The 16,935-nt window shown below is 68.2% G+C and overlaps 2 protein-coding genes across 2 annotated transcripts; both read right to left on the reverse strand.

Moving 5' to 3' along the window:
* Positions 1 to 1,163: 1,163 nt before the first annotated feature.
* Positions 1,164 to 7,934, reverse strand: TBX6 (T-box transcription factor 6). Its single transcript, XM_039537345.1, has 8 exons — positions 7,713 to 7,934; positions 6,540 to 6,792; positions 4,790 to 5,057; positions 4,420 to 4,563; positions 4,270 to 4,340; positions 4,033 to 4,100; positions 3,635 to 3,857; positions 1,164 to 1,833 (listed from the first exon to the last, which is right to left on the reverse strand). Exons 1-8 carry the CDS (start codon positions 7,840 to 7,842, stop codon positions 1,539 to 1,541), a joined length of 1,452 nt encoding a protein of 483 aa, XP_039393279.1. The 5' UTR covers positions 7,843 to 7,934; the 3' UTR covers positions 1,164 to 1,538.
* Positions 7,935 to 12,603: 4,669 nt separating this feature from the next.
* On the reverse strand, positions 12,604 to 15,105 carry YPEL3 (yippee like 3). The gene is made up of 4 exons (XM_039533321.1): positions 14,954 to 15,105; positions 14,387 to 14,430; positions 13,983 to 14,091; positions 12,604 to 13,318 (listed from the first exon to the last, which is right to left on the reverse strand). The coding sequence occupies exons 1-4, from the start codon at positions 15,068 to 15,070 to the stop codon at positions 13,229 to 13,231; spliced, it is 360 nt and encodes a 119-aa protein (XP_039389255.1). The 5' UTR covers positions 15,071 to 15,105; the 3' UTR covers positions 12,604 to 13,228.
* Between the last annotated feature and the right edge of the window lie 1,830 nt (positions 15,106 to 16,935).

A 16,935-nucleotide genomic window follows, 5' to 3' on the forward strand; every position in this document is an offset into this window, starting at 1 on the left:
CGAATTTTAGCAGCTTAACATCCACCACAGCTACTGATGGAATGGGACGAGTGAAACTGCAGTTGTTTTTGCCCCACATACAGAAGAGAAATATTTAATGCACACTTCAGTCTCTTCTACACTATTATTGATAACTGCACCATTTCCAGCTAGTCACAGACCAGTACCATTGTCAGGATCCTTTTTGTTCCTAACATATTTAAAAGCTCCTTATTGTCCTTAACTCTGCTGGCCATCGATTTCTCCTTGCGCCCTTTGGCTTCCTTTATCAATTTTCTGCAATTCCTTACTTCTGATTTACATTCATTACTATCACGTCCCCCTTCTTCCATTTGTTATATTATATTTTTATAGCTGCTTTTACTTCCCCACTAATAAGCCAAGTTGGTTTTTTTTAACCAGCACAGTCTTTTTCCTTGACTGGCTTTTTGGGTGTCTAGTGAGGTGTTCTTAAATAATTCCCACTTATTCACCTTTTCCTGACGAAATTCTTCCTCCCTGCTCATTGGGCTCATAAGTGTTGTCCGCTTTGTGAAATTGGCCCTATTAAAACACCAAGAATATCTATTGCCGTTCTAGACTTTGTTCTGCTCACACATCATACGTTTGCTCAAGACCTGATCTCTTGTACCTAAGCTACTGTTCCCTTCTAGTTCTGCCTCAGTTTCTCTTTCTGGGGTAGGACAAGGTCTGATGTGAATTCCCCCAGGTTGGCTGCATCACTTTTTGAGTTAGGAAATTTTCAGCTCTGAATTCCCAGGCTGTTTCAGTCCTGGCAGCATGAGCCCACTAGCGGGGGTCATGCAGACCACGAGCACCTGGCTTTTCTCCTACACGTTCTAGGGAGGGGTGGAGGAGCTGCTCGGCCCGTCCCTCACTGTAGCCGACCCCCACGAATACCCCGGCTTGTGCTGTGGCTGCTAGGACACTGAGCCGAGCTAGCAGCCAGGAGCACGGAGCCGAGGGCTCGGCCATTCTCCAGCTTCCGAGGTCCTGAAGTCAGCGAGGATCTAGTGCTGGCCTGGCTCCGGGCCTCCTTGCAGCATGAATCCCTGGCCAGGATCATCTGTCTTCCTTGGACGGTTTCCCCAGGCCGGCCCCACCCAGACGCACCCTCCCCCTACACACAGCCCCCACCCCCGTCGCACACAGGATGCTGCTTTGCTGCCTTCCCAGCTTTATTGATTGGGTGACGTGGTTTCTATTGGTTTTTAAAAGGGTAGGAAATTCCCCCATGTTTGCTCATTCTCCCCCCCCCCCAATCAGCCACTGGGGGCAGGGGACCGAGGCTGTAGGAGAGCAGGGGGGAGCAGATACCAGCGATAGCAGGGTTGCTGGGCATGGGGCAGGGAGAGGGGTTGGGGGAAGCAGACGACGAGAGGGCGAGGGCTGTGGGGCAGGTTGAGGGGTGGATATTTCACCCCATCCAGTAGCTGCAGGGCAGAGTCTGGGCCCCCCTTGTTATAAATAAGTCAGTTTCAGTTGGGGGGGCTCCCCGGGTGAGGGGGAAGCCCCATGGCTGGGGGGGAGCCCAGCCCTCAGACGAGGCCCTTGCTGCCCCCCTCGAGGTAGCCAGCAGGGGGGCCGGGCGGGGCATAGAGGTGGGGGGGCGGGTAGGGCAGGAAGGGGGGAAAGCGAAGGTCAGGTGGGGGGGGGCCGTCCAGCCCTGCCCCCAGCAGGCAGCTGACGTCCAGCCCATAGGAGGGGTAGGTGAGGGCGGGGCCGCTGGTGGTTCTGCAGTTTGATTGGTCAGGGGGTGGCTTGGCAGGGGGGCAGCTGGGGTCTCCCATGGGCTTCGGGGCAGCAGCTGCTTCTGGAGCCGCACAGGGTGAGCTGCAGAGAGAGAAGAGGGAGGTTACTGGAACAGCCCGGCAGAGGGAGGATAATGGAAAAGCCTGTTGGGTACCATAGCAGGAGGGAGAATGGAACAGCCCAGCAGGGGGAGGGGAACGGAACAGCCTGTCAGGTACGAGGGGAGGGGAGGGGAACAGAACAGCCCAGCAGGGGGAGGGGAACAGAACAGCCTGTCAGGTACGAGGGGAGGGGAACAGAACAGCCCAGCAGGGGGAGGGGAACGGAACAGCCTGTCAGGTACTATACAGGGGGTGGGGGAACAGAACAGCCCACCAGGGGGAGGGGAACGGAACAGCCTGTCAGGTGCCATACTGGGAGGGTGATGGAACAGCCCGGCAGAGGCGGGGGAGGGCAGTCGGACAATGGAACAGCCCAGGAGGGGAGGGGATCACAGGGCTGGAAGGGGCCTCGCGAGGCGTCTAGTCCCGGCCCCGGCGCTCGGGGCAGGACACAGGGTTTTCTAGCCCGTCCCCGGCAGGGGTTTGTCCAACCGGCTCCTAAACATCCCCAGTGACCGAGATCCCAGCGCTGAACCCCCCTGACCCGTCGGACGTTTTTCCTAAGCCGCCCTGGCTGCAAGTTCAGCCCCTGGCTCCTTGCCCTGTCCTCAGAGGCTGAGAACAATTCTTCTCCCTCCTCCTTGTAACAACCTTGGACAGAAACCTGTTCTCCTGGCCCCTGGGTCTCCTCTTCTCCACGCTGCACAAACCCAGGGCTGTCAGTCTCCCCTCACACCTCACGGGTTCTAGCCCTTTCGGCAGTTGTGTTGCTCTCCCCTGGACTTTCTCCAATTTGTCCACATCCTTCCTGCCATGTGGCGTCCAGAACTGGACACAACCCTCCAGCTGAGGCCGGAGCAGAGCTGCAGAATCACTTCTCGTGCCTGGCTCACAACACTCCTGCTGATACAGCCCAGGACGCTGGTCGCTTTTGTCGCAGCAGCGTCACACTGGTGACTCCTGTTTAGCTTGTGATCCACTGTGACCCCCCGAGCCCTTTGCAGCTCCCCTTCCTCGGGGGTCATTGCCAGTGTGTGTGCGCCACTGACCGGTCCTGCCTGAGTGCAGCACTTTGCATTTGTCCTGAGGGAATTTCACCCTGTTCAGGGGCGGCTCTAGCAATTTGGCCACCCCAAGCAGTCATGCCTGCGGGAGGTGCTGGTCCCGTGGCTCGGGTAGACCTCCCGCAGACATGATTGCGGAGGATCCGCTCGTCCCGCGGCTCCGGTGGGGCTTCCGCAGTCATGCCTGCAGGAGGTCCACCCGAGCCGCGGGACTAGCGAACCGACTGCAGTCATGACTGCGGAAGGTCCGCCGGACCCGCCTGCCGCCCTGCCGGGAAAATGCCGCCCCACGCGCGCGCTTGGCGCGCTGGGGTCTGGAGCCGGCCCTGATCCTGTTTACTTCAGGCCATTTCTCCAGTCAAATCATTTTGAATTTTGATCCTAGCCTCCAAAGCACTTGCAACTACAGCTCCCAGAAGGCACGGCGCCACACTAGGGAAATGCAGTGTGATGTCAGAATCGGCTGATTCATGACGCGATACTGAACCAAACCTGAACCCTTTCCAGTTGTCCCCGAGGGAGAGTCAAAATTTTTGGGCAACAACTGGAAATTTCCAGCTGGAAATTTAGATTTTTGTGAAAACTGCATTTTTTTGACAGACAATTCCTGTCCTGCCTGTGACCTCTGACCCCTGGACCCCCCACCCCATGGGTGTAGGTAAGAGGCCCTCCTGTGCCCCCATAACCTCTGGTACCCAGTATGATCCGTGCACTCACCTGGCATAGCCGGTGGGCCCCTGGGGAGGCTGCAGGCCATGGAAGGCGGCTGGATGCTGGACGTACGCCTCGGCACTGGGGTTCACCCCCCCTAAGGGGCACCCCAGCTCCTCGCTCCCACCGGGAGGGTAGGAGGAAGAGATGGGGTGGAAGGAACAGTCAGGGGGGGCTGGTGGCTCTGGGGGGGGGCCCTGGGTGGAGTCGCAGGGGCCTCGCTTGCAGTCTGGGGCGAAGAAAGAAGCAAAGGGTTAATGTTGGGAGGTGGGGACCTGGAAGACTGGGGAGGGGGCAGTGAGGGGGGGCTGCTGTGATGGGGGAAGGGGTGGTGCATGGGGCAGGATGGAGGGGGAGAGGGCGCAATGGGTGGGGGTGCAGTGGGAGGGTTGGGGGTCCCATACCAGCCTCATTCCTGGTAGGTTCGGCCACATCGCCCCTCATCTTCCTCTTGATCCGGGCATCTCGCTCCCTGGGGGGGCGGGGAGAGATGGGGGGTTACTGGGCTGCTGGCTCCACTCCCCCGGATCGGGCCTCCCTCCCGTGCCCACATTCCCCCAAGGCTCCCTCAATTGGTGCCCCCCAGCTCGCGTCTCCCATCCTAGTACCCCACAACCCCCCTTCCTTGTGCACCCCGGCACCTCTTGCTGTTCATGCCGTTCTCCCGGAAGCCTTTGGCAAAGGGGTTACTCTCAATCTTCATCTGGGTGATCTGGAGGGGGGACGAGGGAAGAGGAGGGTGAGTGAGAGCCCGGGGGGCCGGGGGGGGGGGCAGGAGTGGGGGGGCTCACCTTGGGGCTCTGGTAGGCGGTGACGGTGAGGAAGGCCGTCTCAGGGAAGGAGAAGGAGGCGCAGCCCCCCCCACGTCCCCCCGGCCCTCCTGCTCCCACCACGTGCACGCGGGGCTGGTAGCGGTGCATGGAGTGCAGGATCAGCTGGGGAAGAGACAGGTTAGACATGGGCACCCCCACCCTGCCCCCCCTCCCAGCACGACCCCCCTGCTTCCCCACATTCTGCCCCACCCCTCGCCACCCTAAGCCCCACCCCCTGCGCCATATGCCCCGCCCCTTTTTGTTATAAGCCCCTCCCCTGCTCCCTAGGCTCCACCCCACCGTACTAAGCCCCTCCCCCACTCTCTCTGCCCCGCCCCTGCCCACTTACGTGGCCGTGGGGGTCCAGCGTGTTGTTGGTCAGCTTGAGGCGGTGGAAGGACACGGGCTGGCGCATCCAGTGGGCGCCCGAGGCCGGGGAGTCGGGGTGGATGTAGACCCGGTCGGGGGGGGGCAGCTCGGCCTTGCCACTGGCCTCCCAGCGCTGGCCCTGCCACTTGTAGCGTGAGGCCCCGGCCGGCACCATGTCCACCAGCAGCAGATACTTCGCCTCGGGGTCCAGCCCCGTCACCGAGACCTTCAGCTGGGGGAACATCCGCCTGTGAGGGGGGCGGAGGGATACAGGGGCGTGAGGGGCTCCATGGGGCGGAGGGATACAAGGGTGTGGGGGCTCGAGGGGGCGGAGGGATACAAGGGTGTAGGGGCTCGACGGGGCGGAGGGATACAGGGGCGTGGGGGACTCGATGGGGCGGAGGGATACAAGGGTGTGGGGGCTCGACGGCGCGGAGGGATACAGGGGCGTGTGGGGATCGATGGGGCGGAGGGATACAGGGGCGTGTGGGGATCGACGGGACGGAGGGATACAGGGGTGTGGGGGGCTCGACGGCGCGGAGGGATACAAGGGTGTGGGGGGCTCGACGGCGCGGAGGGATACAAGGTCGTAGGGCTTCGAGGGGGCGGAGGGATACAAGGGTGGGGGGGCTCGAGGGGGCGGAGGGATACAAGGGTGTAGGGGCTCGACGGGGCGGAGGGATACAGGGGCGTGAGGAGCTCGACGGCGCGGAGGGATACAAGGGTGTGGGGGCTCGAGGGGGCGGAGAGATACAAGGGCGTGAGGGGCTGATGGAGCGGAGGATACAGGGGTGGGGCCCTGATGGGGTGCAGGGATACAGGGGTGTGGGCCCTGATGGGGCGGAGGGATACAGGGGTGGGGGCCCTGATGGGGTGCAGGGATACAGGGGTGTGGGCCCTGATGGGGCGGAGGGATACAGGGGTGTGGGCCCTGATGGGGTGCAGGGATACAGGGGTGGGGGGCTCGACGGAGCGGAGGGATACACGGGTGGGGGCTCGATGGGGCGGAGGGATACAGGGGTGGGGGGGCTCGACGGGGCGGAGGGATACAGGGGTGGGGGGCTCGATGGGGTGCAGGGATATGGGGAGATAAGGGCAGAGGTCGGAGGCCTACAGGTGGGTGACGGACATGGGGGCGCGGAGGGAGATGGACTCTAAGTGGAGGGATATTGTCTTGGCGGAGGGATACAGGGGGCTGGGGCTCGATGGGGCAGAGGGCCTGGGGCGATACAGAGAGCAGGAGATGAGACGGAGGAACTATATATGGGTGGAGGGATACAGGGTGCGAGCGCCATGTGAGAGTATCTGGGCGAAGGGATCCAGGGCCGCGAGGGGCCCATGGGGCAGTGGCGCGTCTTGGGGCTGGTGTGGGGGGCTGGCGGAAGAGCGGGGTGGGGGATGGAGGGATCCGGTGGGTCAGGGACGTCCTGTGACCCCTAAAATACAGCCTGTCTCCCCCCACCTCTGCTCCCCCACGGCCCCTGCCCTGCCCCCCAGCACCCCCATGGCCATTCCCCCCACGGACCCCCCCACCCCGAGACCCCCCCACGGACCCCCACCCCAGAGAGCCCCCCCGACCCTTCTCCTCCCCACGGACCCTTCCCCCCACGGACCCCGCCCCCAGAGACCCTCCCCACCTCGAGACCCCCACGGACCCTTCCCCACGGACCCCCACCCCAGAGACCCGCCCACGGACCCTCCCCCCCCAGGGCTCCCCGACCCCCGCTTACCGCCCCGACTTGGTGATGATCATCTCGGTGCCCAGGGCGCAGAACCGCTTCCACAGCTCCCGGTTCTCCAGGCTCATCCGCACGCTGGGGGGCAGCCGGAGGGGCTCGGCCGGGGGCAGCTGCTGCCCGCCCCCATAGGGCAGGGGTGGGGCGGGCAGCGGGGGCCCCGAGGGGGAGGGGCCCAGGAGCCGCCCAGCCCGGTCCAATGCGGGGCAGAAGGGCTCGAACTTGGGGGCTGAGACGCTGTCCAGATCTGGGGGGGCAGAGACCGTCAGAGAGGGGCTGCGGGTCGGGAGTGAGGGGCACCGGCAGGGCTGGGGGGGCAGGGCTGGGCTGGCAGGGGCTGCAGGTCGGGAGTGAGGGGCACCGGCAGGGCTGGGGGCTGGGCGGGGCTGGCAGGGGCGGCGGGGCGGGAGTGGGGGGCACCGCCAGGGCTGGGCTGGCAGGGGCTGCGGGTCAGGAGTGGGGGCACTGGCTGGGGCAGGGCTGGGCTGGCAGGGGATGTGGGGCGGGAGTGAGGGGCACCGGCAGGGCTGGGGGCAGGGGCTGCGGGTCGGGAGGGAGGGGCACCAGCAGAGCTGGGGGCAGGGGCTGCAGGTCGGGAGTGAGGGGCACCGGCAGGGCTGGGGGCAGGGGCTGCAGGTCGGGCGGGAGGGGCACCAGCAGAGCTGGGGGCAGGGGCTGCAGGGCGGGAGTGAGGGGCACCGGCAGGGCTGGGGGGGGCCGGGGCTGCGGGTCGGGAGTGAGGGGCACCGGCAGGGCTGGGGGGGGCAGGGCTGTGGGTCGGGAGTGAGGGGCACCGGCAGGGCTGGGGGGTCAGGGCGGTGGGTCGGGAGTTAGGGGCACCGGCGGACTGGGGGGGGCAGGGCTGTGGGTCGGAGGGGGCGCGGGGGGGTCACACTCTCTGAGGCTGCAGGAATCTCACATCTTGCTGCCAATCCCCCCCCCCCCTCCGCCATTTGGTCGCTATGTGGTGCTAAGAGCCCAGCCGTCCGGGGGGGGGCAGGGGACTCTCCAGACACCCCCTGCCCCAGGGATCCCCACGGGGCTCCCCTCGGCCCCCCGGATCCCGTGCCCCCCATCTCCAGCTGCTCCCCAGCTGCCCCTGGGGACCCCCCGCCCTCGGCCCCCCAGACCCAGCTCCCCTCCTCCCAGACCCCCCCCACCTCTCACCTGGGTAGCGGAAACCTTCGTACTGGGCCCCCTGCCCCTGGGGGAAGCCGGCCGCCAGCCCCCCCTGGGGAGCGGGGCGCAGCGCGTAGGCCCCCCCGAACTGCGGGAACAGCTCCGACGGGTGGTACATGCCGCGGGGCCAGTGGCTTGCAGGGACTAGGCGCCCGGACGCCTGGGTTCTCTCCCGGCTCCGGGAGGGGAGTGGGGCTGGAGGTTGGGGGGGCTGGGAGCCCGGACGCCTGGGTTCGCCTGGCCCAGGGGAGGCTGCGCTGCTCTGCTCTGGCCGCTCCCCTGGGCGCAGCCCCCTATTTATGAGCCTCCCGAGGAACTTTGAAGTGAGACCCCCAAATGGCTCGTTGAGAGCGGGAGGGGCCGGAGCAGGCGGGGGGCTGGGCTGGGGCTGTGGGGCAGCCCGGGGGCAGCGGCGGGGGGGGAGGGGACTTCACCGGGAGAAGCGAAAGTGGCAGATGGACAAGATTCCCCCCAGCTCCGCCAGTGCCCCGGAGCCCCCCCAGTGCCCCTCACTCCCGACCCGCAGCCCCAGCCCCCAATGCCCCTCACTCCCGACCCGCAGCCCCCAGCCCCCAATGCCCCTCACTCCCGACCCGCAGCCCCCAGCCCTGCCAGTGCCCGCAGCCCCCACAGCTCCACCGGTGCCCCTCACTCCCAGTGCCCCTCACTCCCGACCTGCAGCCCCCAGTTCTGCCAGTGCCCCTCACTCTCGACCCGCAGCCCCCATCCCCAATGCCCCTCACTCCCGACCCGCAGCCCCCAGCTCCGCCAGTGCCCTGGAGCCCCCAGTGCCCCTCACTCCCGACCCGCAGCCCCCAGCTCCGCCGGTGCCCCTCACTCCCGACCCAGCACCCCCAGCCCTGCCAGTGCCCCTCACTCCCGACCCGCAGGCCCCCAGCCCTGCCAGTGCCCCACAGCTCCACGGTGCCCATCACTCCTGACCTGCAGCCCCTGATAGCCCAGCCCTGCCAGTGCCCGCAGCCCCCACAGCTCCACCAGTGCCCCTGCCAGTGCCCCTCACTCCCGACCTGCAGTCCCCCCAGCTCTGCCAGTGCCCCTCACTCCCGACCTGCAGCCCCTGCCCCCCAGGGCCGGCTTTATGCCCCACACAGGGGCGGCTCTAGGCACCAGCAAACCAAGCTGTTGCCTAGGGCGGCCAAATCTAGAGGGCGGCAGGCTGGGCCGGCCGACCTGCCGCAGTCATGCCTGCGGGAGGTCCACTGGAGTCGCGGACGACCGGACCTGCCGCAGGCAGGACTGCGGCAGCTCAAGCGGAGCTGCCGGACCCGCGAACCGTCCGCAGCCGTGCCCGCAGGAGGTCCGCTGTTCCCGGGGCTCCGGTGGAGCTCCCGCAGTCATGCCTGCGGCAGGTCCGCTCGTCCCGGGGCTCCGGTGGACCTGCCGCAGGAGCTCAACCGGAGCCGCGGGAAGAGGGGACCCGCCGCGGGACCGGGGAAGGGCGGCGCAGCGCCCCGCGCTGCCTGGGGCAGCCTAATTTCTAGAGCCGCCCCTGGCCCCACAGAGCCCAATTGGAATACTCAGAAGCAGGGGGTCCACTCTGGGCTTTCTACAGCATTGAAGGACACCCACCCCCCGCAGTGAAATGTCACCGAAGACCCCCTGAGCGGGGCCCCGTTAGGCGAGGGGCCCTATTCTGGGGAATCAGATTAAAGCCGTCCCTGCTGCCCCCCCCCCCAGCCCTGCCGGTGCCCCTCACTCCCGACCCGCAGCCCGTTACCCCAGCCCTACCCCTGTCCGCCGGTGCCCCTCACTCCCGACCCGCAGCCCCTGTTACCCCAGCCCTACCCCTGTCCGCCGGTGCCCCTCACTCCCGACCCGCAGCCCCTGTTACCCCAGCCCTACCCCTGTCCGCCGGTGCCCCTCACTCCCGACCCGCAGCCCCTGTTACCCCAGCCCTGCCCCCTGTCCGCCGGTGCCCCTCACTCTCGACCCGCAGCCCCTGTTACCCCAGCCCTACCCCTGTCCACCGGTGCCCCTCACTCCCGACCCACAGCCCCTGTTACCCCCCGCCCTGCCCCCTGTCCGCCGGTGCCCCTCACTCCCGACCCGCAGCCCCTGTTACCCCAGCCCTACCCCTGTCTGCCGGTGCCCCTCACTCTCGACCCGCAGCCCCTGTTACCCCAGCCCTACCCCTGTCCACCGGTGCCCCTCACTTCAGACCCACAGCCCCTGTTACCCCAGCCCTGCCCCTGTCCGCCAGTGCCCTCACTTCAGACCCCCAGCCCCGGTTTCCCCAGCCCTTCCCCCTGTCCGCCAGTGCCCCTCACTCCCGACCCGCAGCCCCTGTTACCCCCGCCCTGCCCCCTGTCCGCGGTGCCCCTCACTTCAGACCCACAGCCCCTGTTACCCCAGCCCTGCCCCTGTCCGCCGGTGCCTCACTTCAGACCCACAGCCCCTGTTACCCCAGCCCTGCCCCCTGTAAGCCGGTGCCCCTCACTCCCGACCCGCAGCCCCTGTTACCCCAGCCCTGCCCCCTGTCCGCCGGTGCCCCTCACTTCAGACCCACAGCCCCTGTTACCCCAGCCCTGCCCCCTGTCCGCCGGTGCCCCTCACTCCCGACCCGCAGCCCCTGTTACCCCAGCCCTACCCCTGTCCGCCGGTGCCCCTCACTACCGACCCCCAGCCCCTGTTACCCCACCCCTGCCCCCTGTCCGCCGGTGCCCCTCACTCCCGACCCGCAGCCCCTGTTACCCCAGCCCTGCCCCCTGTCCGCCGGTGCCCCTCACTCTCGACCCGCAGCCCCTGTTACCCCAGCCCTGCCCCCTGTCCGCCGGTGCCCCTCACTCCCGACCCGCAGCCCCTGTTCCCCCCGCCCTGCCCCCGGTCCGCCGGTGCCCCTCACTCCTGACCCGCAGCCCCAGTTACCCCAGCCCTGCCCCCTGCCCGCCGGTGCCCCTCACTTCAGACCCACAGCCCCTGTTACCCCAGCCCTGCCCCTGTCCGCCGGTGCCCCTCACTTCAGACCCACAGCCCCTGTTACCCCAGCCCTGCCCCCTGTCCGCCGGTGCCCCTCACTCCCGACTCGCAGCCCCCCCGCTAGCCCAGCCCTGGTTCCTCCTGCTTGAAGCCACCTAATTGCCTAATTAACACCCTGGCTCCAAAGTGGCTTGATTGATCCTGGCCGGGTTTACAAGACTGGGAGGCCGGGCGGGGGGATCGTTTGTCATCCAGCTGTTTTCACAGCTGTGCCAGACAGCTGCGAGTGGGGCAGGGGGCTGGGAGCCCGGACTCCTGGGTTCTCTCCCCAGCTGTGGGAGAGGAGTGGGGGCCGGTGGGTTAGAGCAGGGGGGGCTGGGAGCCCGGACTCCTGGGTTCTCTCCCCGGCTCTGGGAGGGGAGTGGGGGCCGGTGGGTTAGAGCAGGCGGGGCTGGGAGCCCGGACTCCTGGGTCCTCTCCCTGGCTCTGGGAGGGGAGTGGGGGCTGGTGGGTGAGCGCCGGGGGGGCTGGGAGCCAGGACTCCTGGGTTCTCTCCCCGGCTCTGGGAGGGGAGTGGGTGCCGGTGGGTTTGTGCTGGGGTGGCTGGGAGCCAGGACTCCTGGGTTCTCTCCCCAGCTCTAGGAGGGGAGTGGGGGCCGGTGGGTTAGAGCAGGGAGGCTGGGAGCCAGGACTCCTGGGTCCTGTCCCCAGCTCTGGGAGGGGAGTGGGTCTAGTGGTTAGAGCAGGGAGGCTGGGAGCCAGGACTCCTGGGTTCTCTCCCCGGCTCTGGGAGGGGAGTGGGGGCCGGTGGGTTAGAGCAGGCGGGGCTGGGAGCCCGGACTCCTGGGTTCTCTCCCCAGCTCTAGGAGGGGAGTGGGGGCCGGTGGGTTAGAGCAGGGGAGGCTGGGAGCCCGGACTCCTGGGTACTCTCCTGGCTCTGGGTGGGGAGTGGGGGCGGGTGGGTTAGAGCTGGGGTGGCTGGGAGCCCGGACTCCTGGGTCCTCTCCTGGCTCTGGGAGGGGAGTGGGGGCCGGTGGGTCAGAGCAGGGCGGGCTGGGAGCCAGGACTCCGGGGTTCTCTCTCGGCTCTGGGAGGGGAGTGGGGTCCGGTGGGTTAGAGCAGGGGGCTGGGAGCCAGGACTCCTGGGTTCTCTCTCGGCTCTGGGAGGGGAGTGGGGGCCGGTGGGTTAGAGCAGGGGCTGGGAGCCCGGACTCCTGGGTTCTCTCCCGGCTCTGGGAGGAGTGGGGGCCGGTGGGTTAGAGCAGGGGCTGGGAGCCCGGACTCCTGGGTCTCTCCTGGCTCTGGGAGGAGTGGGGCCGGTGGGTTAGAGCAGGCGGGGCTGGGAGCCCGGACTCCTGGGTCCTCTCCCCGGCTCTGGGAGGGGAGGGGGGGCGGGTGGGTTAGAGCAGGGTGGGCTGGGAGCAGGACTCCTGGGTTCTCTCCACGGCGCGGGGAGGGGTGTGGGGGCTGGTGGGTTAGAGGAGGGGGGGCTGGGACCAGGACGCCTGGGTTCTCTCGCCGCGTCTGGGAGGGGAGTGGTGGCTGGTGGGTTAGAGCAGGGGGGGCTGGGAGCAGGACTCCTGGGTTCTCTCCCCGGCTCTGGGAGGGGAGCAGGGTCTGGTGGTTAGAGCAGGGGGGCTGGGAGCCCGGACTCCTGGGTTCTCTTCCCCGGCTCTGGGAGGGGCGGCGGGGGGGGGGTGTAGAGCAGCCGTGGCTGGGCGGGGAGTTTGACCATCTCCCTGCTGCTGCAGACGGGGCTCGGGCGCCCCCTGGCGTCCAGGGAAGGGAAACCAGCCCCGTCCCTCCGTGGCCCCACTACAGCCAGGGGGAACCCTGCACCCCCATTATTTGGGGGCCTCTGGGCCCCTTGGGCTTCTCCAAGGGGGCGGTGTCACAGGACGCTCCACGCGCCCGTCTGCCCCCCAGGCTGCCACCCCCCAGCCCGGGACTCTGCAGACTCCCCCCCCCCAGCTGTTTCCCAGGAGCCTTTGGAGCTGGGGGGGAGTGGGGCCCCCCAGCGCCCCCTGCTGCGCGAGGAGCCCACTGGCAGCGACACTTGAAGCTGTTTTATTTACACACGACAGATTCACACTCAATATTGTACAGCCCCCCCCATGACACAGCATCTCCTGGGGGTCCCCCCCTCCTGCCCCCCTCGGGCAGTACCCTCCCCCCAGCCAATCACAGCCCAGTGCAGCACCGCCCCTCCCTCCCCCTGGGGGGCATTACCTGTCCTCCCCCCCCATTAATTAATGTTCAGTAATGTCCCCATGCAAAGTTAGGAGGCGGTGCTCATCTCTATGGAAACGGTGCAGCAAGGTCCCGCCCCTTCCTGGCAGTGGAGTGGTCCTGGGCAGGGTGGTCTCCATAGCAACCTTGAGGTGAAGCCCCACCCCTGCTGGAGGGGGACCAGGTTTGGGATGGATCTCCATGGAAACGGTGCCAGGGAGCCCCCTCCTCAGTTAGGCCATAGAACTGATGCTGCAAGGCCCCGCCTTGCTGCTGGTTTCCATGGGAACGATGGTGCAAGCCCCACCCCCCGCTGCAGTGGGGTCTGTGGGGCAGGGTCAGTCCCAGCCGTTGTCCTTGATCATGTGGCTCAGCTCGATGATGTATTTCCCCTCCTTGTACTTCTGGCTGCTCTCGAAGGCTTGTTCCTGGGGGGGAGGGAGGAGCCTGCGTCAGCATGGGGGGCCCCCACCCCACCCCCAGCCCCCGCCAGGACCCATGCACCAGCGCCAGGATCAAGGGGTGGCAGAGTGACCCTAGAGGCCAGAGGAGGGGTCAGGGTCTCTGGGAGCAGGGCTAGGGGGGTAATGGGGTGTCATTCAGGGCAAGGGCACTCTGGAGGGCTGGGGGAGCAGGGGGTCTCTAGGGGCGGGGGCAGGGCCGCTCTCGAGGGCTGAGGGGGCAGGGGTGCTCTGGAGGGCTGGGGCAGGGGTCTCTAGGGGCGGGGCAGGGCCGCTCTGGAGGGCTGGGGGCAGGGGTCCCTGGGGCAGGGGCACTCTGGAGGGCTGGGGAGCAGGGGTGCTCTGGAGGGCTGGGGGCAGGGGTCTCTAGGGGCGGGGCAGGGCCGCTCTGGAGGGCTGAGGGGCAGGGGGTCCTGGGGCAGGGGCACTCTGGAGGGCTGGGGAGCAGGGGTGCTCTGGAGGCTGGGGGCAGGGGGTCTCTAGGGGCAGGGACAGGGCCGCTCTGGAGGGCTGGAGGGGCAGGGGGTCCCTGGGGGCAGGGGCACTCTGGAGGGCTGGGGGAGCAGGGGTGCTCTGGAGGGCTGGGGGGGCAGGGGGTCCCAGGGGGCAGGGGGCTCCGGGCCCCACTCACGTATTTCCAGCCCAGCGTGGTCTTGCAGCTCTCACAGTGGATGTCGGATACTGCGTGTAGCCCTGTCAGCAGCACCCGCTCCTCAGCCGGCCCACACCCCACATTCACCCTGGGGGGGGGAAGGGAGGTCAACACCTGGGTCCTACCCCCCCATCCCAGGTGCTCTCCCCCTCCCCAGCAGGCTGGGAGCCCTGCATGGGCAAATCCCCAGACACCCGGGTCCCATTGCCGTGCCGGGCTCTGAGGCTGTCCCGGACGCCTGGGTCCCATTGCCGTGCCGGGCTCTGAGGCTGTCCCGGACGCCTGGGTCCCATTACAGTCTGGGTCCCTGGGGGCGCTTCAGGGCCCTGAGGGGAGCTGTCCCGGATGCCTGGGTCCCATTCCCTGTCCCCCCACGTACTCACACTGAGTTGAAGAGATAAGCTCGCCCCTGACTCCCTTGGAAAGACTGGAATAAAAGACAAGAGGGTCGTTAAACCCAGCGAGCCCCTCCCCCGCCCAGGCTGAGCTCCCCCCCAGCCTCCCCCGAGCCCAGATCACTTATTAACCAGCTCACACTCACTCACCCCTCCACGGCCACGGGATTGGGGGGCACCAGCAGGGCTGTGGGTCAGGAGTGAGGGGCACCGGCAGAGCTGGGGGGCAGGGGCTGCAGGTCGGGAGTGAGGGGCACCGGCAGGGCTGGGGGGGCAGGGCTGGGCTGGCAGGGGCTGCGGGTCGGGAGTGAGGGGCACCGGCAGAGCTGGGGGGGCAGGGCTGGGCTGGCAGGGGCTGCAGGTCGGGAGTGAGGGGCACCGGCAGAGCTGGGGGGGCAGGGCTGGGCTGGCAGGGCTGCAGGTCGGGAGTGAGGGGCACCGGCAGAGCTTCCCCCCCCCCCCGCCCCTCCACTTCCCCTTGTGTTGTTTACTTGAACATGCTGCAACCACTTCCCGTCCCCTCCCTCAGGCTGCGAGCTTCCCCCCAGCAGTGACCTTGGAGATGAGGTCATCGTGGTTGGCCAGATGTGCCCGGCAGTGCACACAGCTGTATCTGCGGTGACAGTTGTCCAGGTAGGCCTGGAACGTCTTGGGCTTGGAGAGCCGGACCATGGCGGCCGCCGGCGCCGCCCGGGACTGGCCCGGCCACCGAGAGACGCGGTTCGGCCTGTGGGGCGGAGCAGCAACTGCAACGCAAAACACACGGCTGGGACCCGAGCCTGCCAGGCCCTGCCCCCCCCAGCGCTGCGCGCTTCCTCCCGGCAGTGCCCCCGCCAGGCCCTGCCCCCCCCAGCGCTGCGCGCTTCCTCCCGGCAGTGCCCCCGCCAGGCCCTGCCCCCCCCAGCGCTGCGCGCTTCCTCCCGGCAGTGCCCCCGCCAGGCCCTGCCCCCCCCCAGCGCTGCGCGCTTCCTCCCGGCAGTGCCCCCGCCAGGCCCTGCCCCAGCGCTGCGCGCCTCCCGGCAGTGCCCCGCCAGGCCCTGCCCCCAGCGCTGCGCTTCCTCCCGGCAGTGCCCCGCCAGGCCCTGCCCCCAGCGCTGCACGCTTCCTCCCGGCAGTGCCCCGCCAGGCCCTGCCCCAGCGCTGCGCGCTTCCTCCCGGCAGTGCCCCGCCAGGCCCTGCCCCAGCGCTGCGCGCTTCCTCCCGGCAGTGCCCCCGCCAGGCCCTGCCCCCCCCAGCGCTGCACGCTTCCTCCCGGCAGTGCCCCCGCCAGGCCCTGCCCCCCAGCGCTGCGCGCGTCCTCCCGGCTGTGCCCCCGCCAGGCCCTGCCCCCCCCCAGCGCTGCGCGCTTCCTCCCGGCAGTGCCCCCGCCAGGCCCTGCCCCCCCCAGCGCTGCGCTTCCTCCCGGCAGTGCCCCGCCAGGCCCTGCCCTCCCCAGCGCTGCGCGCTTCCTAAGAAGAGTGCTCCCAGCACTGGGTTCACTCCAACCTGGGTCCTGCCCCCTGGGTACCATCCACCCGGCTGCCTTTCGCCCTGGCTGGTTCTCCCCGATTGTGGGGAGGCCCCAGCAGCACTGGGGATAGAACCCAGGTGTCCGGGCTCTCCGGCCCCACAACCCACCATCCCCCGTCCCCTCCCCGCCACAGGGAGAGAACCCAGGCGTCCTGGCTCCCAGCGCCCCCTCTCACCACCAGCCCCCACTCCCCTCCCACAGTTGGGAATAGAACCCAGGAGTCCTGGTTCCAAGCCCCACCCAACCCAGCAGCCCCACTCCCAAAGCTGGGGAGAGAACCCAGGAGTCCGGGCTCCCATGTGGTTTGGCTCCTGCTTCCTCACCCCCTTCTGCCTCTTCCCCTGCCCGCCCCCCCTCCCCGCGCCAGGAAGCTGCAAGGCAGCAAAGGGCGGAGGAAGGCTCCGGGGGAGGGGCGCGGGGCAGAGACTCCTGCCTGCCTAGCAGCCCCCCATAGGGGCTCTGGAAACCCCCCCCCCCGATCCATACGGGCCACAGCCCCTATAGCCCGGACCGGGCATCCTCCCCCTGGGCTACGGGGCGCGGACTCCAGCCGCGGCTCCGGGAAAAGGTCCCTGTAGGCCGCCCCCAGTGCCGGGACGGGGGGGGGCTACGAGCCCCACCTGCGTCCGCCCCCCACACGCCCGTGGGACCCCGCAGATAGCGGGGCGGCCGGGCCCTAAGCCCACAAACAAGCCCCCCCGGGCCCCAGGCAGCCTAGAGAGGCGGACACACGCCCCCCCCCAGCGCTCGCCGGTCCCACAAGAGACCCGCTAACCCCCCGCCGCCCTTCGCCTCACCTGAGGGCCTGGGCTCTCTCGCTGAGGGTGAGGGGCCGGGCGGGGGCGCAGCGCGGCCCCCCAGACTCCAGCGCTTGTTTACAAACCAGCTGGCAGCCGCCCGCCCCCTCCTCCCAGCAGCCCCTGCGCCACCCCCAGCCGCCAACGGGAAGGCGGCATGCAAATGAGGCGCTGCTCGGCGGAGCGAGGATGCAACGGAGTGGCTGAGGGCAGATTTGAATATGTGGGGG

Source organism: Mauremys reevesii, linkage group 4 (genome assembly GCF_016161935.1).
Source record: "Mauremys reevesii isolate NIE-2019 linkage group 4, ASM1616193v1, whole genome shotgun sequence".
NCBI lineage: Eukaryota > Metazoa > Chordata > Testudines > Geoemydidae > Mauremys > Mauremys reevesii.

Bases quoted from the DNA above. Each gene is read 5' to 3' on its own strand.
- TBX6 (XM_039537345.1), bottom strand. From the start codon at position 7,842: ATGTACCACCCGTCGGAGCTGTTCCCGCAGTTCGGGGGGGCCTACGCG. The intron at 5,058-6,539 runs GTAAGCGGGGGT...CCCCCCTCACAG, and splicing joins ATCATCACCAAGTCGGGGCG to GCGGATGTTCCCCCAGCTGA. The intron at 4,341-4,419 runs GTGAGCCCCCCC...TCCCCCCTCCAG, and splicing joins CCGCCTACCAGAGCCCCAAG to ATCACCCAGATGAAGATTGA.
- YPEL3 (XM_039533321.1), bottom strand. From the start codon at position 15,070: ATGGTCCGGCTCTCCAAGCCCAAGACGTTCCAGGCCTACCTGGACAAC. The intron at 14,092-14,386 runs GTGAGTACGTGG...TCCCCCCCCCAG, and splicing joins GCTTATCTCTTCAACTCAGT to GGTGAATGTGGGGTGTGGGC. The intron at 13,319-13,982 runs GTGAGTGGGGCC...CCTCCCCCCCAG, and splicing joins CCACGCTGGGCTGGAAATAC to GAACAAGCCTTCGAGAGCAG.